General features: G+C 46.1%; 1 protein-coding gene across 1 annotated transcript in view; it reads right to left on the minus strand.

The window, feature by feature from the left end:
* CDC20B (cell division cycle 20B) overlaps positions 1-20,387 on the minus strand; it is a 221,578-nt gene that overhangs the window by 122,348 nt on the left and 78,843 nt on the right. The window contains exon 5 of the mRNA XM_069222003.1: positions 16,993-17,092. Coding sequence (XP_069078104.1) covers positions 16,993-17,092 — 100 coding nt within the window. The remainder of the gene's footprint in view (positions 1-16,992; positions 17,093-20,387) is intronic.

A 20,387-nucleotide genomic window follows, 5' to 3' on the forward strand; every position in this document is an offset into this window, starting at 1 on the left:
GGACACCATGCTGCCCCACAGATCCAGCCCTGCATGTGCTTCCAATGCAACTCCAGTATCCTCTCCTCTTTGAACCTTTGCAACTTCCACCTTGGATCCCACACTGCACTTCCTCCTCATTCTGTGATAATGATAGTACTGATTGTTGGATGAGGGATGGAAGATTGCACTGGTGATGCCATTGTCTTTATGTTCTTTGAGTGGGGGACTCCTCTCCAGGTGCCTATGTGGCACTAGTTCCATGAGGGAGGAAAGATTGCACGGCAAGTAGCCATTTGTGTCTGCTTGTGTAGGGGCGAGGGAAGTGATGCACATTTGACACTTGGTCTTTGTGTCTTACTGAAGCCATTCAGGTATCCATCCATGCACTCAAACATTAATCCACCTATGTATGCATGCACTGAATCTTGAATTAATCCATTTGTCCAGTCATTCACATTGTGCCATTGATCCCACTCATCCATCCTCAGAATCATACAATAGAGTACTTCCACACATAAATAAATCTTGGACCTGTTGACATTGTCAGCTTATATCTGTGCATGTAGGCACTTAGAAGAATCAATTTAAAATTAAGGTGTTAATTACTGTGGAAGTCAGTGAAGAGAGCAGCAAAGTGCAATTATGTGAACATGTACACATGCATCAGTGGGGCATCTTTGTAGAAAAAACTTGGAAACAGCCAATTAACACTAAATTCTATGTACTGATTGGTATTATTATGAAATTGTAAACTATATTTAGTATCTCAATCAAGCTGTCAATGGCCATTACAAAGCACCGCATTTTAGAAACTTTTGGCAAATTAATCAACATGAATTGAGTACATGAGTGGATACATGGTTGGCAGAGGCTACTGGGCCTCAACTGTGAAGATTGACATAATTTGATTGACATAATTTATCTCTAGTGTCCCTAAGCCCCTCCTAGCATGGATCTGCAAGCTGGTCCAAGTACAACTTTTTCCAGACTTGACTCTCTGGGTAGAGAGAGCAACCAATCACATGCTTCTCAGTGAGGTTATGTGGGAGTGCTCCAGCTCAACAATGAATCAACAAACCCAAGAAATCAGTGTCCAGTCCAGTGCTTATCTGTTTGAGAAACAAAGTGGTTTAATCAAACAGTGGTACCCCAAATGAATATGTGATTAACCCTCTAGTAGCTTGGCACAAAATCAGTTAGGCTTAACTTAGAGGCAATGTGTAAGTATTTTTGTAGCAGTTGAGGCAGTAATAAACACTACACCAAAAATCCCAATCACCAATTTAGAAAACTAGAGTAAAATGTAATAAATATTTGACAACAAAACAACAAAAATCCAATCAGTAGAACTAGAACTAGAGATTTGCAATGTCAAAGTTTCAAGTAAACACAGTGCCTAGAAGCACAAAGTGACAACTGTGGTCATCTGGTCATGCCACAAGTTCAGGCTGACTGCGGTGAAGTAGGGCCTGGCTACAGGGACTAAATTGGGCCCTCTGAACAAAAGTACCTTAACTCCTGGTTGCAGAGCGATGCAAAGTCCCACAATGAGGTTGCATCGCGAAGAACAGGCAAAGTGAGGTCCTTGTGTGGAGATTCGCCATGCAGCGGAAGTTCTGATGCAGCTGCAATGGACTGCGAATTCCGTGACTGGAGATGCATCACATACTGGCAGTTCTGAGGAGCTGTGGTGGAGATGCAATGTCCAGTCAAGGAGATGCGTTACACAGCTGCGGTTTCAAGGACCCGCAGTGCAATGACATGTCCTGCATGGAGCTGTGTTGCACAGTGGCTGTTCCGAGAGGCTGCAAGCTGCGATGCAAAGTCCTGCATCAGTGATGCGTTACACTGCGGTTCCAATACAGAATATTGTGAGGTGATGTGTAGGTTTTGCTGGGACCACAGATGGGCTGGCAGAGCACCTTCAGGCCTACTTCCAAGGGTCCAGGTCTTGGGTAGTACCACTTGGGGGGTGGGGGAGATAGGACCCACAGGTGGCAAAGTCCTCATGCAGGGTTCAAGGTTGTTCAGAGCCTATTCTGTCCCTGAGGCTCTGATCAGGAGTCCAGCCAAATAGCCATTGGAGTCACTCTGGGGGTCCTGGGTTCAAGATGAAGGTCCAGCCCTCCTCGATCTGTCAGGAGGGCAGCAGAGTGGCATTCCTTCTTGCAGCAATGCTTCCACATGTCCATATGTGTACTGAGGAGTTGGGTCTGAGTGTCCAATAAATATACCTTTTGTGCCTACTTTGACATAGGAGAAGGTTCTGGAGGTTTCCTCCACCCAGAGGTGTTTGGAATTTCCCAGCTGCCCTGGTCCCAACTTGCCTGGGGTGACACAAAACTAGTGTCAAACCCTTTGTGAGAGTGCTCAAGCAGAGCCTTTGTGATGTGAAAGTGTGATAGGTGCCAGCTCCTCCCCCTTCTCAAGTCAAAGATGCCCATCCTGTCAACACCTATGCTCCTTTGTCTTACTGTCTGGGAGCAATACAAAAAGACCAACTGCCAGCTACACCTAGTCCCGTGCAGGATACAGGCTGCAGACACTGAAAGTTTGAGACAAGAAAATGACAAATTTCTAAAAGTGACATTTTCAGAATTGTGACTTAAAATCCAACTTTACCATTAAAAAGTGTTTAAAATTACAATTTGTTGGACACAAAACTTGATCTTTCTTCCTACCTGCTCCCAATTGAAATGTATCACTTATTAAATATAATAAGTTAACTCAATGTTACCTTATGGGAGAGTTAGGCCTTGCAGTAGTGAGAAACACATTTTTCACTACCAGGACATGTAAATGTTACAAGTATATGTCCACCTTTTTAAATACACTGCACCTGTCCTATGCGATGTTTAGGACCTACCCTAAGTGTGACTTATATGTATTAAAAAGGAAAGTTTAGGCTGGTAAAAGGTTTATTTAGCCAGGTCGAAAGGGTAGTTTAAAAGTGCACACCGGCTGCAGTGACAAGCCCGAGACATTTTGAAAGGGCTAGTTACCTGAGTGGCACAATCAGTGCTGCATGTCCACTAGTAGCATTTAATTTAGATGTATGTGACGTACCACCTTACCAAGGACTTATAAGTGAATTAGATGTGCCAATTGGGTGTAAGCTAATTTTTCCATATTTAAGGGAGAGGGCACAAGCACTTTGACACTGGTTAACAGTGGTAAAGTGTGCAGAGTCCTAAAAGTCAACACAAATGCATTCAGAAAACAGGAAGCTGAAGGCAAAACTTTTGGGGTGACCCAACAGAAAGGGCTATGTCCAAGTGCTCTCTCTGATTCTTGGTTGTCCTACTCTGTCTCCAGGAGACACAGCACAGTACGTACGTTCACTCTATCTCAAGTTTCAAGTCCCTGAAGAACCAGTCTACTCAGTGTCACTTTCAGGCCACCTGGTACTCATGGGGTGCATGCCCGCAGGCAGCAGGCAGTTCTTTAGTACCTTCACCTCAGGTGCAAGAGAGCGTTCAGCAGCACTCTTTCTCGGTTCCTGCTTAGTGGGTCCACAGAACAGCAGCCTGAGTTGATGAGTTCTAGCTCAGACCATCGGCAAGTGCTGTCCATCCTAGTGCTTGCAGTCAGCAGTGGTATCCCATGCTGAGCCCAGTCAGATCATAGCTGAAGCCTCCAACAGAGCCTCTGACACTTGGCTGTTGTAGCCTAGACAGGCTGGTCCTGCATATGGCAGATCCTGCACCAATAAGGCCCAATCAGGGTGTGACAGATGCAGCCCCACACAGGTTGAATGAACCACAAGTGGGATAGTAAGGTACCACTTTTATACCCAAAAATCAGACAGGACGTGCATCCACTGCTTGCATCTTGAGAACCGGTTGGAGGTGGTTCACCTTTCAAGTGTTCTCTCCGGGCTGCTATCCAGACACAGCCTTTGTGTAGAATGATGCTTCTCATGGTGAGGTAGTCTCCAGACTGAGACGCCCACAAGGACGTACACAAATGTATGAGGTTTATGCACCTTGCTGTCATCAGCCAACTGAAGGAGCTAATCAGGAAAATACAAAATGACAGACATGATCTAAAGGGACCCCTCATCTTGCACAACAGAGTCTGCAATCTCACCCCTCATTCATACCATCCACCAAATAGTAGAATTCAAGAAGGCTAATCAGCAGTTTCTGAAGCTGAAATTCTCCTCACTGTAGTGCCTTGGTCTCCTCCCTCCAGCTTCCAGAATGTCAGAAATTCACTTCCACTGTCTTGAAAACCAGCCTCACCTCCATCTTGTGCAAAAGCCAAGCATGGGTTTTCAAAATGAATCCCACAGGCCTCCGGCACTCCGGTTCACTCACACATACACCATGCACTTATCATGCAGGCTACGCACTCATACACACATCATTGGACACACTGGCCAGGAAAATATGACTATACATCATGTAGGGGGAAATTCCCACACCACCAGTCCCGTATTGCTCCTTATGAATTGCACACCTGTTTGCTGTTTTAGAGGCATACTATGTACATGGGACTTAGGACAAAATGGGAGGATTATCAATGAACTCTCCACACACCAGTTAACAAGCAGAAAAACATATATAAGATATAGGGGGTTATTACAATTTTAGAGGAGGTGTTAATCCGTCCCAAAAGTGACGGTAAAGTGACGGATATACCACCAGCCGTATTACAAGTCCATTATATCCTATGGAACTTGTAATACGGCTGGTGGTATATCCGTCACATTTGGGACGGATTAACACCTCCTCCAAAGTTGTAATTACCCCCATAATCTCTTCATTCCCTTCTTTAGTCTCAGTTCTCACTTCATTGAGGCATGACCACGTGACCAGACAAATACCCCTATGCCAAAACCCATATTATGTTGAACAAATGTATCCTTTTTATAGTTCCCTGGCATGCACTGGAAATGCCATAAAGTGATACCACAGCCACAATCCCTCTAGAATATTTGTTTGTCTCATCGGAAACAGGTATCTCTGGGTCCTGACTAATACATGGCCCTGTTAATAAATTAAGCGGACCTTGACCCAATTAAACATACAGACCTTGCAGGGATTGGTTTTAGATGAGGCCCAAATTTATTGTGAACTTCCTTAAACTACTTCTAGGATTAGGGGGTGAAGTCACACACACATATACTTTGGAATGTAAGGTCACTTCAGGTCACCATAATAGCATAGCGTTGTAGGAGGCTGGCATGGCTTCTAGTGGGTACCTGATGGTACTTACACCTTGTGCCAGGTCCAGTTAGTAGATTAGTAGGGTTCTAGCAGCTTGGGCTGATAGAGGTAGCTATAGCAGAGCAGCCTAGGCTGAACTAGGAGACATGCAAAGCTCCTACTATACCATTTATGTCATATAGCACTATATCATAAGAATCACAATACTCAGAGTTACTAAAAATAAAGGAACTTTATTTTAGTGACAGTGTGCCAAAAATATCTCAGAGGATATACTCCCTTAGGAGGTAAGTACAATACACAAAATATACACGCAAACCAAAATCAGGTAAGTAAACAGTTAGAAAAGTAGTGCAAACACTGTAGAAAACAATAGGATGCAATAGGCCTAGGGGCAAAACAAACCATATACTAAGAAAGTGGAATGCGAACCACTTAAGGACCCGAGGCCCAGTGTGGTGCATAGAGGGTCGCTGGGAGTGTAAGAAAACACTAAGGGTGTCCAAGATACCCCAACCCAAGACCCTGAAAAGTAAGAGTAAAGTTACCCTACTGCCCCAGAAACACACTAAAGTCGTGACAGAACCACAACAGACTGCAAAGCACTTAAAACGGATTCCTGAACCTGAGGACATGCAAAGGAAGGGGACCAAGTCCAAGAGTCACAAAAGTGTCCAGGGGGGCAGGAGCCCACTAAACCGCGGATGAAGGTGCAAAATGGCTGCCTCCTGGTGGAAGAAGCTGAAGATTCTGCAACAACGGAAGATGCCAGGAACTTTTCCTTTGCACAGAAGATGTCCCACGGTGTGCTGGAGGACGCAGAGTTGTTTCCATGCAAAAAGACCGAAAACAAGCCTTGCTAGCTGCAAAGGTCGCAGTTGAAGAAAATGGGTGCTGCCCGGGCCCAGGAAGGACCAGGAGGTCGCCCCCTGGAAGGGGAGACAGAGGGGGTGGTCGGCAACACAGAGAGCCCACACAGAAGCAGGCAGCACCCACAGAAGCACTTGAACACGGGCTCAAGAAAACTGAGCACAGCGGTCGTCTCAACACTACATAGGAGGGTCCCACGAAACCGGTGGTCAACTCAGTGAGTTGAGCAATGCAAGACGGAGTGCTGGGGACCTGTGCTGTGCACAAAGGATTCCTTGCAAAAGTGCACAGAAGCCCTAGCAGCTGCACTTCACGCAGTACACAGGATTACTGTCTGGCGTGGTCAGGCAAGGACTTACCTCCACTAAATTTGGTCAGATGGATCACTGGAATGTCGGGGTCACTTGGATCCAGCTCCTGTGTTCCAGGGACCACGCTCGTCATGATAAGAGGGGACCCAGAGGACCAGTGAAGCAGAAGTTTGGTGCCTGCGTTAGCAGGGGGAAGATTCCATCGACCCACAGGAGATTTCTTCTTGGCTTCCAGTGCAGGGTGAAGGCAGACAGCCCCCAGAGCATGCACCACCAGGAAACAGTCGAGAAAGCCGGCAGCTACAGTTAGGCGCTACAATGTCGCTGGTAGTCTTTTTGCGACTTTGTTGCTGTTTTGCAGATGTCCTGGAGCAGTCAGCAGTCGATCCTTGCCAGAAGTCGAAGAGGGAGATGCAGAGAAACTCTGGTGAGCTCTTGCATTTGTTATCTGAAGAGAAGCCCAGAGCCCTCAGAGGAGGATTGGCCACCTAGTCAGTAGTCATGTAAGCACCTATCATGAGGGGTCTCTGACGTCACCTGTTGGCACTGGCCACCTCAGAGGCCTCCATTGTGCCCTCACACCTCTGCATTAAAGATGGCAGAGGTCTGAGACACACTTGCGGAGTGGTCACTCCCCTTTCCTTTGTCCAGTTTCACACAAGACAAGGGGCTGGGGGATCACTGAACCGGTGTAGACTGGCTTATGTAAGGAGGGCACCATCTGTGCCCTTCAAAGCATTTCCAGAGGCTGGGGGAGGTTACTCCTCCCCAGCCCTTAACACCTACTTCCAAAGGGAGAGGTCTCAGAAGAAATTCTTTGTTCTGTCTTCCTGGGACCAGGCTGCCCAGACCCCAGAAGGGCAGAAGCCTGTCTGTGGGTTGGCAGCAGCAGTAGCTGCAGTGAAAACCCCAGAGAGCTAGTTTGGCAGTACCTGGGGTCCATGCTGGAGCCCCGGGGATGCATGGGGTTGGCACCTCAATACCAGATTGGGCATGGGGGGACAATTCCATGATCTTAGACATGTTACATGGCCATATTCGGAGTTACCATTGTGAAGCTACATATAGTTATTGACCTATATGTAGTGAACGCGTGTAATGGTGTCCCCGCACTCACAAAGTCAGGGGAAATTGCCCTGAACTATGTGGGGGCACCTTGGCTAGTGCCAGGGTGCCCTCACACTTAGTAACTTTGCACCTAACCTTCAGTAAGTGAGGGGTAGACAATGGCTGTGAAATAACGTGGACGTTATTTCACTCAGGCTGCAGTGGCAGTCCTGTGTAAGAATTGTCTGAGCTCCTTACGGGTGGCAAAAGAAATGCTGCAGCCCATAGCGATCTCCTGGAACCCCAATACCCTGGGTACCTAGGTACCCTATACTAGGAAATTATAAGGGTGTTCCAGTGTGCCAATCAGAATTGGTAAAAATGGTCACTAGCGGCAGAGACAATTTTAAAGGCAGAGAGAGCATAAGCACTGAGGTTCTGATTAGCAGAGCCTCAGTGACACAGTTAGGCACCACACAGGGAACACATTCAGGCCACAATTATGAGCACTGGGATCCTGGCTAGCAGGATCCCAGTGAGACAGGCAAAAACAAACTGACACACAAGCAAAAATGGGGGTAACATGCCAGGCAAGATGGTACTTTCCTACAAGCGTACCCTGCTATGCAGTGCACAATTGCTTTGGAAGGTGCCAGGATGTATACAGATGTACATGCTGGGCACCAGTTGCACTAGATTCTGCTTTGAGCCAGATGAATTGTAAGGGCTACATAATGTTGGCTCAGGCTGACACTAGACTTTAGAGTGCAATGACATGAGCATGCTAGTAAATTGGCATCAAAGGACAACATGCACTACACTGTGGACAAGTGGCAGCTGGCAAGCAGAGGATAAACACACTGAAGGCCTACAGACCTGAATCCAGAATTCCCTGTGGAAACAGACATTCAATGGAGAGATTGATACTTTAGTCCTTCCTGAAAGTGTTAATAAAGGCTGCTTACTGGTATATTCAAGTAGGCCATTAGGCCCACATGTGTAGACCTCGTACTTCAAGGCCTGTAGGCATGTAGCTTCTGGCTGTTCAGGAGAGGGCCCAATGTGTTCCCCTGCTGTATCTACTAAAAGACTTTCTTTGGAGACGGAGACCCATTCCCCATGAGTTCTGAGACTTCCCTGCTTGAGCACAATGGGTAGAAGGGAATCAAGGATCAGATATTCGCAAACAAACTGGAGCTCTATATAGGAAGAAGCCCCGCAGGTGTTCTATCTTAATTGACAGAAGTAAATCATTCCAAAAGTGAAGGGCATGTGGTCCATCTCTTTCTTCTGGCACCTTTTGATTCATATCCATTCTACCAATCTCTCTTTGCTTCAACCTCAATTTGTCCCTTGCTTGAGGTTGCCATGGACTCTAAGGGGCAGTAGCATCAATAGGCATGCTGCGGTGGCTATCATGGCATATCTGAACTCCCCTCTTTGATTACTTTTGATGGAGGTTCTGTCAGCTGCAGTGCCATTCCACTCCTAAACGTCTATTGAGTGTAGCTGGGAACAACATACACAGGGATGAGAGAACATGAAAGAACCTTGTGGACAACACCTAGTAGAGGTTTTCTCCTCTGTGGTTGGCCAGCAGTGCTGCGGAGGTAAAGAGCACCTGAGATGCTTCAGAATCTCAATGTTGAGTCCATGCTTCCCCTCCTCCAGAATAGTGCTTGGAGTTTTCAAACAAGTAGAAAGAATCATGCATTGACCTCAAGTTGCAAAGCTATTTCTCCTAATTCCATTTAACTTACCTTGACATCCTTTCATCCAGGGCATATCTCTTCTCTTTCGGTGTGCCCCGTCTATAAATAGAGCACTCCCTGTTCACTCATGGTGAATAGAACTCTCTACACAATAGACTAATATTAATTCATTCACAGTGTGTTTCAAGATTTTTTTTATAGGTGCCTTTCTAGGGTGTGTATATACCCCCTATAACTGGCTTGGGATTGAGCCTTCTCTGGCCTTGGAAAGATTAGATGTGGTCCTAGCATTAGAGGCTATAAATGCAGCTAGTAAAATCAATAACGATGTACACTATGTAGCACTAGTTCTGATGAATACTGTGTTTGCTCTACAGATTCATTGTCTTTGAAATAACTGTGCCAAGGGATAGAACCCTGAACCTTGTTATCTGTAGTCAGAAAATAGGTCACCCAGGTATCCCTTTATTGTGGTGCCTATGACATGGGTAAAAATACACACCATGTGGGTCTTGAAGCAAAAAGTAACAAATTGTGACACCCTATTTACTGGTGGACATGTTTCAGCCCTATGTTTGTAGGCCACTAGAGATCCAGGGCTTTCGTCAGGACTTACATGTAGATGCCACGTACTACTGGTCTTTCAGGCGTCAGGTCCTATTCAGTCAAAGTCACAGTAAAGTACAAATAACATGTAACACGCACACATATACACCAGAAAGAGCAAACGTAATGCCATACAGATCCTTCTGGGCAGGTCCTGGAATGCCTCTTGCCTCTTTACCATTCCAAGTAAGTTTAACCTGAGGCCCTGGCTCACATTTGCATCAGAATAGTCAATCAGCTTCATGTCATGGCCTCTTGCCTCCAGTCTCGCCATCACCTTTTGGCCTTGGCAACTTGAAGGCATGTAGTTCATTTTTGTAGAAAGGAAAGTGAAGTGTGTTAAAGCAGAGCCGGAGAAAGAATCTGCAGTTTCTTGCTTTCAGAAAGGATCAGGATATTCCTTTTTGATCATCTTTTTGAGGGGTCCATAATATTTATACAGTCCCAGCAATTTAGGAAGCTGCCTTTCCAGCCAAAGCAGATCTTCATACTTCTTGTATGCATGTTACTTCCCAGAAGGTTGTTGCAACAGCCCTGAATACACATTCATGCTCCAGGTAGGAAGAAGCATGGGGAGCATGACATATCTTCACGGGTAATGGACTGCTTCAGCACATCCAAAGGTCCTGTCTAGGCATGTCTCTGTAACTGAACTTTTTCTGGATATAGTTTAGTAATCATGATTCCGCCTTCAATAGGTGCCCTGTGCTGAGGAAATATGAATACAAAACCCTGTACTGGAAGGATGTTGTAAGGGCTCCAGCAGTGCTGGAATGGCCATCACAGCTATGTTTGGTCAGGAGGGGATGGATAGTTCTTGTTTCCCAGTCGTAGCTTGACTCGTGATTTGTAAAGGTACCAGGATCACAAACAGGGTGCCTGGTTCACCAGATATGCAGTTTTGAAGCACAGTATCCAGAATATTGAAGGTAGCCTTAAGAGGATCTTTAGCCATTTCCATATATTTATATTTACCTTTCTGCATATGTAATCATAACAAAGATTGGCTTGGAATGCAGCTAAACACAACCACGGTCTGGATATCTTCAGAACCCCTTGGGTCATCCCTTGGAAAGGCACTGAGAGGAGCTCTAGTGCCACTGAAAGTGTGTACTTCTACCTTCAGACATCATAGTGTGTTTACAGTGAACTACAGACTGTTCAAGTATTATAATAAATAGGCTGAGGGGTAGTGTGGTACGGGTATTAGCCTCCTTGATCCTCCAGTTTCGTGTTACTGTTTCAGAGATTTGTTTGTTTCCATGAAGTCGAGGAACAAGACTCCATGGTTTAGTCTTGTCTTGGGTCTTGGAGTCTTCGCTTTAGGTTTTCCATAGGGTGAAACCTGGGGAGTTGCTATGAAGTGTCGTTTGGATTGGGCATTTAGGCATCACCAGACGGATGTCACAGAGGCTGTGGCCAAGCCCGGGATTGCTGAGCTTCATATTATCTTTGGAAAGACTCTCTGATGAACGTTTGAGCAGCTGAGGACTGAGACTGTCCTTGCAACTTATATGGGGACAGAGAGTCTAGCCCCATAGAAGGTGTATTTGTAGGAGCTAAACTCTTGGACTGCTGAAGGCCAAACAAAGGCTTCTTAACTTGATCCCACTATTGGCTGGTGGACGGTTTGATGGGGACCTTGGTGCTCCTTTCCAGGTTGCCTCTAGGTCTTCTGTCTTTGTAATCAATGTGTACAATGTTCAAGGTAGAGATGTTACTTGAGGTTATAGCGTGTTTTTATTTTGTCAGTTACATCAGGACAGAGAGGTGCCACTCCAATTTGGTGTGTCCTCTATGAAGTAAAGAGTGGGACGAGGAAGACAATGAGGAAGTAACACTTGGATTACTCAACAGTCTTCATCATCAACCAGATTCTGTCTTAGACCCTAGTCCTTACAAGGCACCCCCTCTACAGGATCACATGTTCTAGGGTCGAGACACTTAAAGGACTGGGGGTGATTTCCCTACATTTAACCTAAAGGGTGGAAAGGGGCTAATTGAAAGTCAGTAATATTTTTAATGAAGACTTTGGCAACAGTCTTGTCTGGTGAGGCGGACACGCCTCAATGAAGTACAGTTGACATGGGAGAATCAGAGTTTAAAGATTATTAGTAAGTATTTTCAGCAGCGCAATACTGTTTGTTAAAATATGATAAAATCTGCCTTCATTTGAAAAAATAATGAAATCTGAATCAACATTGAAAAATGAAAGGTCTAGCAGCATCAGTTTGCTTATAACTACATGACGTATTTGTAAGTTTAGACGCATTTTAATGTTGAAAAGGGCTCTCAAACTCTGGATGGACTTCACCCTTTAGGTAACGCTGGATGCAGACAATAGCACGGTAGTCAGAGGTGCCTTTTACATACAATAGTTCACGTGCACTGTGCGTTTTGGCAAACTGATGTAAACATTTGTGGACCATTTTTTGCTATTTGCACAATACAGAATTGTGCGGACTCTGCCTCAAGCTCAGCCCCATCTTAGATTTAAAAGGTGCAGTAAACCTGGTTTGTCGTGTTTTCATCATGTAGGTGGCAAATAGTGCAAGCTCTGTTCACCTTGTTCTTCGCCTGGTGTCAGATGTTTATTGTTAATATGATCCCCCAAACTATAGTTTGAGCCAAATCTGGTTGCTCAACTCCTGACAAAGAAAGCAAACACATTATTAAAGCTGGTTGTCTCTGTTTTTTTGATCTTGGACAACGTGGTGTTCTATGATCCAGAGAATCGTGAGGGTAGTGATGATGACGGTGCTGAACCCTGGCAGGTTTATTAACCATAAAGCACACTGCATGCACACAAAAAGAAATACGTTGATATATAAATCCTATAAAAGTACAATTTTATCTGCCACTACCTTTTAATCATAGATATGGAACTGATAAATAAAATTGCAGAGCTGTTTCTTGTGTAGGTGCTCAGCCCCTAAGTAAACTTATACATGAGTGTGACCGTTGTGGTGGAGGAAAATTGGTACCCACCAACCAATTTGTCTCCCTCTTGGAGATGCACCAGACCTGGCACTGCCAGTGCGGACACAGATTACTGCAACACGACTAGTCTGGCACTTAAGTGAATCACGAGGACCGGGCACCAGTCAGGAGACTTCAAGAGTACCTTGCCTTACCCCTCATGGCATGTTATGTTATGTTATGTTATTTTTATTTGTACCGCGCACAGCTGCCCCAGCAAAGGGGCGTCCCGGCGCTTTGAGAAGGTAAACACAACACAGCACTAAAAGCGGGCAAAAGAAGACAAAACACAACAGATAAGCTTAGACAAATAAAAAGGTCTTAATAGCCCGCCTAAACTGAAGGAGCTCATCAATGGCCCGGATTTGTGGAGGAAGAGAATTCCACCAACTCGCTGCCAGGACTCGAAAAGAGCGGCCCCCAATTCTGCTCAGCTTAAAGCGCGGAACCACTGCTAAGTTCTGGCCTAACGATCTAAGAGTGCGAGAGGGAACATAAGGAATCAGCAATTTCTCCATGATTTGCGGGGAAGTACCCTTTAAGATTTTAAATGCAAAACAGAGAACCTTAAATCTAATCCTCTGCTGCACAGGGAGCCCGTGGAGAGAGCGCTGAGTATTGGACACCGAACATCGCCTGGGGAGACCAGTCACCAGTCGGGCCGCAGCGTTTTGAACCCGCTGGAGCCACCGAAATTCTGACTGGTTTATCCCCGCCAGTAGGGAGTTGGCATAGTCCAACCTAGACAGCACTGATGCTTGAACCACCAGCTGTCTTGTAGGTGCATCAAAGAATTTGAGGATAGGTCGAAGTCCTCTGATGATGCCATAGCAAGAAGCCGCCACCTTCTTGGTATGACAGATGAAACTCAGAGAAGAATCAAACCATACCCCCAAGTTTTTTATCTCTGCCGCTGGGAGGGGAGTCACACCCAACTCCGAAGGCCACCATTTATCATCCCACAAAACCACCTGTTTACCAACCACCATAATCTCCGTCTTTTTGGTGTTTAAATGGAGACAGTTGGATTTCATCCAGTTAGCCACTTCCCGCAGACCATCACAAAACCTGGGAGCCTCCAGGTCTGAGTCCCCACTCAGTGTGACCGCCAGCTGCGTATCATCTGCGTAGGATACCATGGTTAGGCCCCACCGCTTGACGACCGCAGCCAACGGTCTCACATACAGATTGAAAAGGGTGGGACTCAGTGAAGACCCCTGTGGGACTCCCTGGTCTAACGGGTAGAGTGACGACTTACCGGGCGGGATCGCCACCTGGAATGACCTATCCATAAGGAAGGAACGAAACCAGTGCAAGGCGGAGCCAGAAACGCCCACCTCCTCAAGACGCCGAATCAGAATTCCGTGCGAGACCGTGTCGAAGGCGGCACTAAGATCTAATAACAACAGTGCCGCCGTCCGACCGGAATCCATCACGGAGCGCAGATGCTCGACCATCGAGAGGAGGGCCGTCTCCGTACTATGACCCGCGCGGAACCCGTTCTGGGTAGGATCAAGAATGTTAAACCTACCAAGGTGGTCTGTAAGAGTGGCATTCACATGGGCCTCTGCTATTTTCGTGGCCCAAGGAAGAAGGGAGATAGGGCGGTAGCTTTCAGGTTTAAGGGGGTCAAGGGTCGCCTTCTTCAGAATTGGCGTAACTACTGCCTGCTTCCATCTAACGGGAACCACTCCAGAAGAAAGAGACAGGTTGATCAAGGACAGTACCGGGGAGCGGCAAACCGGTGCCAGAGTCTTAAGTTGGGCGGGTTTCAACGGGTCAGCCGGAGAGCCAGACTTAATTTTGGCGCTGAGATAGTCAAACATCTCCAGAGATAAGGGGGGTAAGATGGAAAGACATTCCCCCTCACCTAAGGTGCGACCAACCTGCTCTAGCATCAGGGAACCCGTTGGGAAAGTGCGATAGATGGCTTGCACTTTTTCATGAAAGAAAGAGGCCAAACCCTCACAATGTGAATCCGAGCATATTTCCCCTGCAATTACTCTCTTCGCCATCAGGTCCTTTAATACTTTAAAAATAAGTTTCGATGGATTGGTAGAATTCTGAAACTGTTGAGCATAAAAGGAGGCACGAGTTTGACACACTGCCCTGTGATAAATCTTGATTTTAGCAAGATAACATATTTTCAGATCAGAGTCATATGACTTCCTCCATAATCTTTCGGCCTGTCTACAGACCCTCTTAAGAGATGCCAAGGAAGTGTCATACCAAGGGCTCGGCTCCTTCCGGTGACACTTAGACCAACACATAGGAATCAGAGAATCGAGGGCACCAGAAATCCACTCACAGAAGGAGTCGTATCCACAATCGACCTCAGTGAGCGGACCTAAAGGAGCCTTCTCGAGCTGATGATAAAAATCCTCCAGACTTAATTTGTTCCAGTGTCGTTTAAGAACAAATCTATCCTGAGATACAAAAGGAGAGTCAGACAGAGAGCATGCCATTTTCACCAGCATGTGGTCTGTCCAGACCAACTGAGAGGAACCAAGAACTCTGAGACCTTCTTAATTTGTGAAGAACTGGTCAAGAATATGACCACCTTTATGTGTGGGGAAGGTAATCATCTGCGAGAGCTGTAAAGCCTCAAGATCCGCCAAAAAGCTCGTAATAGTAGGTAAGGAAGGACAGTCCAAATGGAGATTAAGATCTCCCACAACATTAAAATTTGCGCATCCTAGTGCCTCTATGCTAATATACTCAGGAAGAGTAGCCCTAAAAACAGAATCACAGCCCGGAGGCCGGTAAATTAATAACCCAGAGAAGGTAAACTGATGACTAAACGCTATTTTAAATAGGGCACCCTCACACCCCAAAAGTTCAGCGGCTTTCCACTGACAGGGATAACACCGTTTGGTGACCATCGCAATACCTCCACCTCTAGTCGTACGATTTAAAGTAAAAATAGCATATTCTGGGGGAAAAGCTAAGTTAGTTATCGAGGAGTCAGAGTCCTGGAGCCACGTTTCCGTCAGAAAAAGCACATCCGGCGAACCATCAGCAAGAAGGTCGTAAATCTCCTGATAGTGCTTTACCACAGATCTGACGTTTAAGCTCCAGATACTCAAGTCCCGTTGTCCTATCCTCTTTACAGCAGGCCCTAAGGAGCGTATAAGGGAGGGGGGTTCCAATGACCATACACCGCACCTACAGTGATATGGGCCACACAGCGGGCCTACAGGCGAACACTCGCAATGTGTACATTGACCCCGAAGGGCCAGTAAATCGGACCTACTATAGGTTCTCAAACGAACAGTCATGATTACCAGGTCCAGAGTTCTGCCACGAGCCGCGCTTCCTTAGCGCGGACGGGCGCAGACGGGCACGACTCTGGCACGACTCTGGCACGACTTTGGCACGACTTTGGCACGACTCTGGCACAGCGAAGGCACGCCCGCTGCGCGTATCCGCTGCGCGTTGGGGGGAGCTTTAAATAGGCGTCCCTCCACTCAGCCGGAGCGCTAGACCGCTCGTCAGCAACCCCACCCAGAGTGATCACCACTCCAAGATGGCGCCCAAAGTGACCACCACTCCAAGATGGCGCCCAAAGTGACCACCACTCCAAGATGGCGCCCAAAGTGACCACCACTCCAAGATGGCGCCCAAAATCAATACCCCAGAGACCGGACCCGCCAAACAGCGGTGGGAGAACCGATTAGAGTGCAGGTAAGGGGGTTACAATAAGTCCTATAAAATCAGGGCAATTAACAACTAAAAAAGAACATAAATAGTTATAAAGGTAGCTTTTAAAATAATATCGCAGTATAGAGGCGCATAACGCGATGCAAAGCGCGAGTACCTTCTCCTCAAATCACTTGTGTGATTGGCCAACACGGAATCACACAGTACTCTTTTAGCCAATATTGCGGAGCGAAACGCCACACAGCACTTCTACCAGTGTGCAGGGGCTTCAAATACTGCACTGGTCTACTACGGTGCTTTCTCCTCTTACCCCCTAAAATAACAGTTGTTGGACAAATCTCTGAACCCAAAGTCATTATGCGCAAAATGCATTTACATTCATGACAGCCCTAACAGATGTAACATAATGAATTTTCTACCACTAATTACCACCATACACAGAACAAAATATATGTGTAATAATACATGGAGATATGTATTGCCAATTTTGGATGTGAGCAAAGAGAAGAGACTTTTTGTATTATCATCAACAGCTGTTTTTATGATTAATGATGTTCGTTGGTTCTGTTAAAAGAAGTAATCAACATTAGTAATCAAATTTTGCATCTATGTTTCATGACCAACATAACAGACAGGAGGTCTCGCCGAGCATACCTTTGACAGTGCAGGTGCCTTTTTCACAGATCTCCATTGCAGAATACCCAAGATGGCTGGATTTAGGTTTCTCGTTTGCTTTCATCTCAGAAAAGAGTTTCTGCAAAAGATATATTTTCCAACTGCAGTTAAAATAGAAATAAATCCCAATATTTACTGTGTTAGTAATTTGTGCAATGTTAATATCTGACTAAAGACTAGACCTGACACAGTTGGCAGTATGTCAGTCTTTCATGATTGCAGCCACTGTTTGTATAATTTGATGATTTCTGGAATAGACACGTTTCACAGCTTCCTCTGCGGAAATGAATCTCACAGCGGGTACGCAGGGCGGGTTTCTCAGCGCTGAAATCTGCCCAGATTAAAACACCTCTTTTCACATTATGCCATCTGTTTCTTTCTACAACTTGCATGAGTAACCTCAAGAGCAGACCATCAATGCCTTACATGCAGTCCATGAAACACCTATATATTAAAACTTTCTCAAAGTTCAGATTACAAGATAACTTATTCTCCATCAAAAGTTCCTAAAGTGGATGTAGGGTTCAGGCCGGAACACTGTTCCTAGGTGGCACTCACTTCTTTAACCTTACATTCATTACTACCCCTGGTTCAAATGCTGTGTACATTCTGCATTACTCTGCTAATGTTACGACCTTCTGAGAAGCTGTTAGAAAGTTGTGTTATGAAGACTATAAGTTCCTATTCATCTGCCTTTGATATTTGTCCCAGACCAAGCTTTACAGGCAGCAATTAACAACGCCTAAGTGAAAATGGCCCTGCTCTTCCGGCGAGGCAGCTACATTTCCAAGCACTTTTTGTAGTAAATTGAGCTGTTGGTGAATCAAATAATTATTTCAGCTGATTTGTATAAAGCATGGTGGACAAGAAGCAATTACACCAGCTCATGCTTTGTAGAATACATTTCTCCTCACAAACACTGGCAAAATTAATAGGTCTGGCAGTGGCAAACGTGCATTTTTTTGAAAATCTTGCAAACATTCGAAATAGGCAAAAAGTTGGCGAACAGAAAAAATAGAAAAACTAAAGCAGTTGCCCAGCATCCCAGGTAATGCAAACAAAGCTGTCCTTAACATATCACAGTATGGAGAAGGACAGGGATAGACGAAAAAATGAAAAAAGAGAACAACCCACCTGAGGTGGGCATGTTCTCTTTTTTCATTTCCCAGCAGCCCAGGTACACAGAGTCCTTTTTACGGCGGCGGCGTACATGTGATCGCTCACAGTATAGGACATCCAATGGATGAAAGTAGACTGGTTTATTGTTTCATGCTTTGTGCTGTGGTTGGCAAAAGTGAAACGTAAATAAGACTTTAAAAGAGCAACAGATGAAGAAGGATGAATAAAAGCCCCTTTGTGCATGCATTTAGACCTAGGGGCAGATTTCCTGTTTTGCCAGCCTCATTCTTCAAAGGAGAAATCATAATAAAAATACATACATATGTATATATACTGTTAGAAATGGGGTTTCTGGTTGGCTAGGGTATGCACCTCAGCCAGGCAGAACCCACCCACTCTAGTCAGGGCAAGGGAGTTACACGTCCAAGATAACCCTTGCTCACCCCCTTGGTAGCTTGGCACAAGCAGTCAGGCTTAACTTGGAGGCAATGTGTAAAGCGTTTGCACAACACACACAACACATGTGACGCAATATCCCCACCACAAAGGAAACACAACACCAGATTGTTTGAAAATATACTGTATTGTACACAACGTAATCATTAGACCAACATCACATAACAGTAGTATCCTGCTACCTCAGCAGTTGTCAGAACTTTACACATTAGTTACCCCGCAAACTAGCAGTAGTCACAAATAACACACAGGTTACACAATATTCTGCAACATAAGCAGTAGTCAGGAAACACGTTATTACACTAAAGCACTTAACATAGGAATATCATAAAACGCCCATAGTAGGAATATTAGAAACCATATGGAAAGTTAAAAAAACATATTAGCATGTCATGCCCCTAACAGGAACATTTGCATACACATATGTAAAAACACCAAACGCAGGTAGGTAATATATGAATCAATAAAAGTCTGTAGAAAGAACTTTGGATTGCAACTATATTGGTCCTTTAAACAGTACCTGGTTGGATGAAGGCACCTCCAGTGCCTAGAAGGTGAACAATGGGGCCCCCGGTGCTCCTATGTGCAAAACGGGGGCCTCCCTTATCCTCTGGGGTCAGAGGGGGGCGACATGCACCTCCTCTCTTTTATAGACGGGCCCCTCTGGGGACCGTGATTACTGGGGCCCCCTGGGCCTCAACCGGCCCTCATGAGGGGGGCCAAAGCCAGCAAAACCAACTTAGGGCAGGAGGGGGGCGCCACGCACCCCCTCCTGTTTAATGACGGGCCCCTCTGGGGAACCGGGATCTCATAGGGCCCCCCCGGGCCTCCACTGGCCCTTCCACCAAGGGGGGGTCCACAATAATGCCCGTTTTACCTAACAGCAGAAAAGGAGCGTCCTGCTCCTAACGCAGAGGCCAGGGGGCACTCCCTGTGCCTTCCCCTGGTCCTGCCGTGAAGCCACAAGAAGATCGGACCCCTCCTGGGTGCCGCGAGTGTTCTTCCAGCTTCCCGACCCGCCGCAGTGATCTCTCAAGGATCAGAGGCGGCTGGTGCCCCAGGGGCACTCCAAGGAGTGGACCGTACCCTGGGGGCACTGAAGACTTGGCGATGCTCGCACTCTGTAAATATCGGACGCCAGGGCTGCGGCGGTGATTCAGGACATCAAAAAGAGCGCTTTTCAAAGCACCAAAGCCACTCTGAAGCCCGGGTTGCGGCGGTGATTCCGGTGATGACAAAACAATGCTTTTCAAAGCGCTCGGGCCAAACATAAAGCAAGGCACTCTCCAAGTGCCACACTCGGAATCCCACGACGCTGGAGCACTCCTCGTGCTCTAAACAGTTGCATAACATAACATAAGCAGTAGTCTGTCTAAAAAGTATGCACAAAGCCCCAACTGTCACTCTGCACAGACGTGGATTGAAGTCAAGCTGCAAAACACCAGAGTCATAAGCACAGATAAATGCTCACTTTCTAGAAGTGGCATTTCTGTGATAGTAATAAAAAATACACCTACACCAGTAAGCAGCATTTATTACCACCATCACAACCATACCAAACATGCCTACTCTACCCCTCATAAATCAGACAATACCACCTACACATACAGCAGGGCGTTTCTAATGCATCCTATGAGGAGGCAGCACTCACAGCAGTGAGACACTAGTTAGGCTGTTTGTCACTACCAGGACAGGCCACGCAACCTGGCACATGTCCTGCCTTCTACATACATAGCAACCTGCCCATAGGGCTAGCTAGGGCGTACCTTAGGGGTGACTTACATTTAGTAAAAGGGGAG

This window comes from Pleurodeles waltl, chromosome 1_1, assembly GCF_031143425.1.
Source record: "Pleurodeles waltl isolate 20211129_DDA chromosome 1_1, aPleWal1.hap1.20221129, whole genome shotgun sequence".
Classification (NCBI taxonomy): domain Eukaryota; kingdom Metazoa; phylum Chordata; class Amphibia; order Caudata; family Salamandridae; genus Pleurodeles; species Pleurodeles waltl.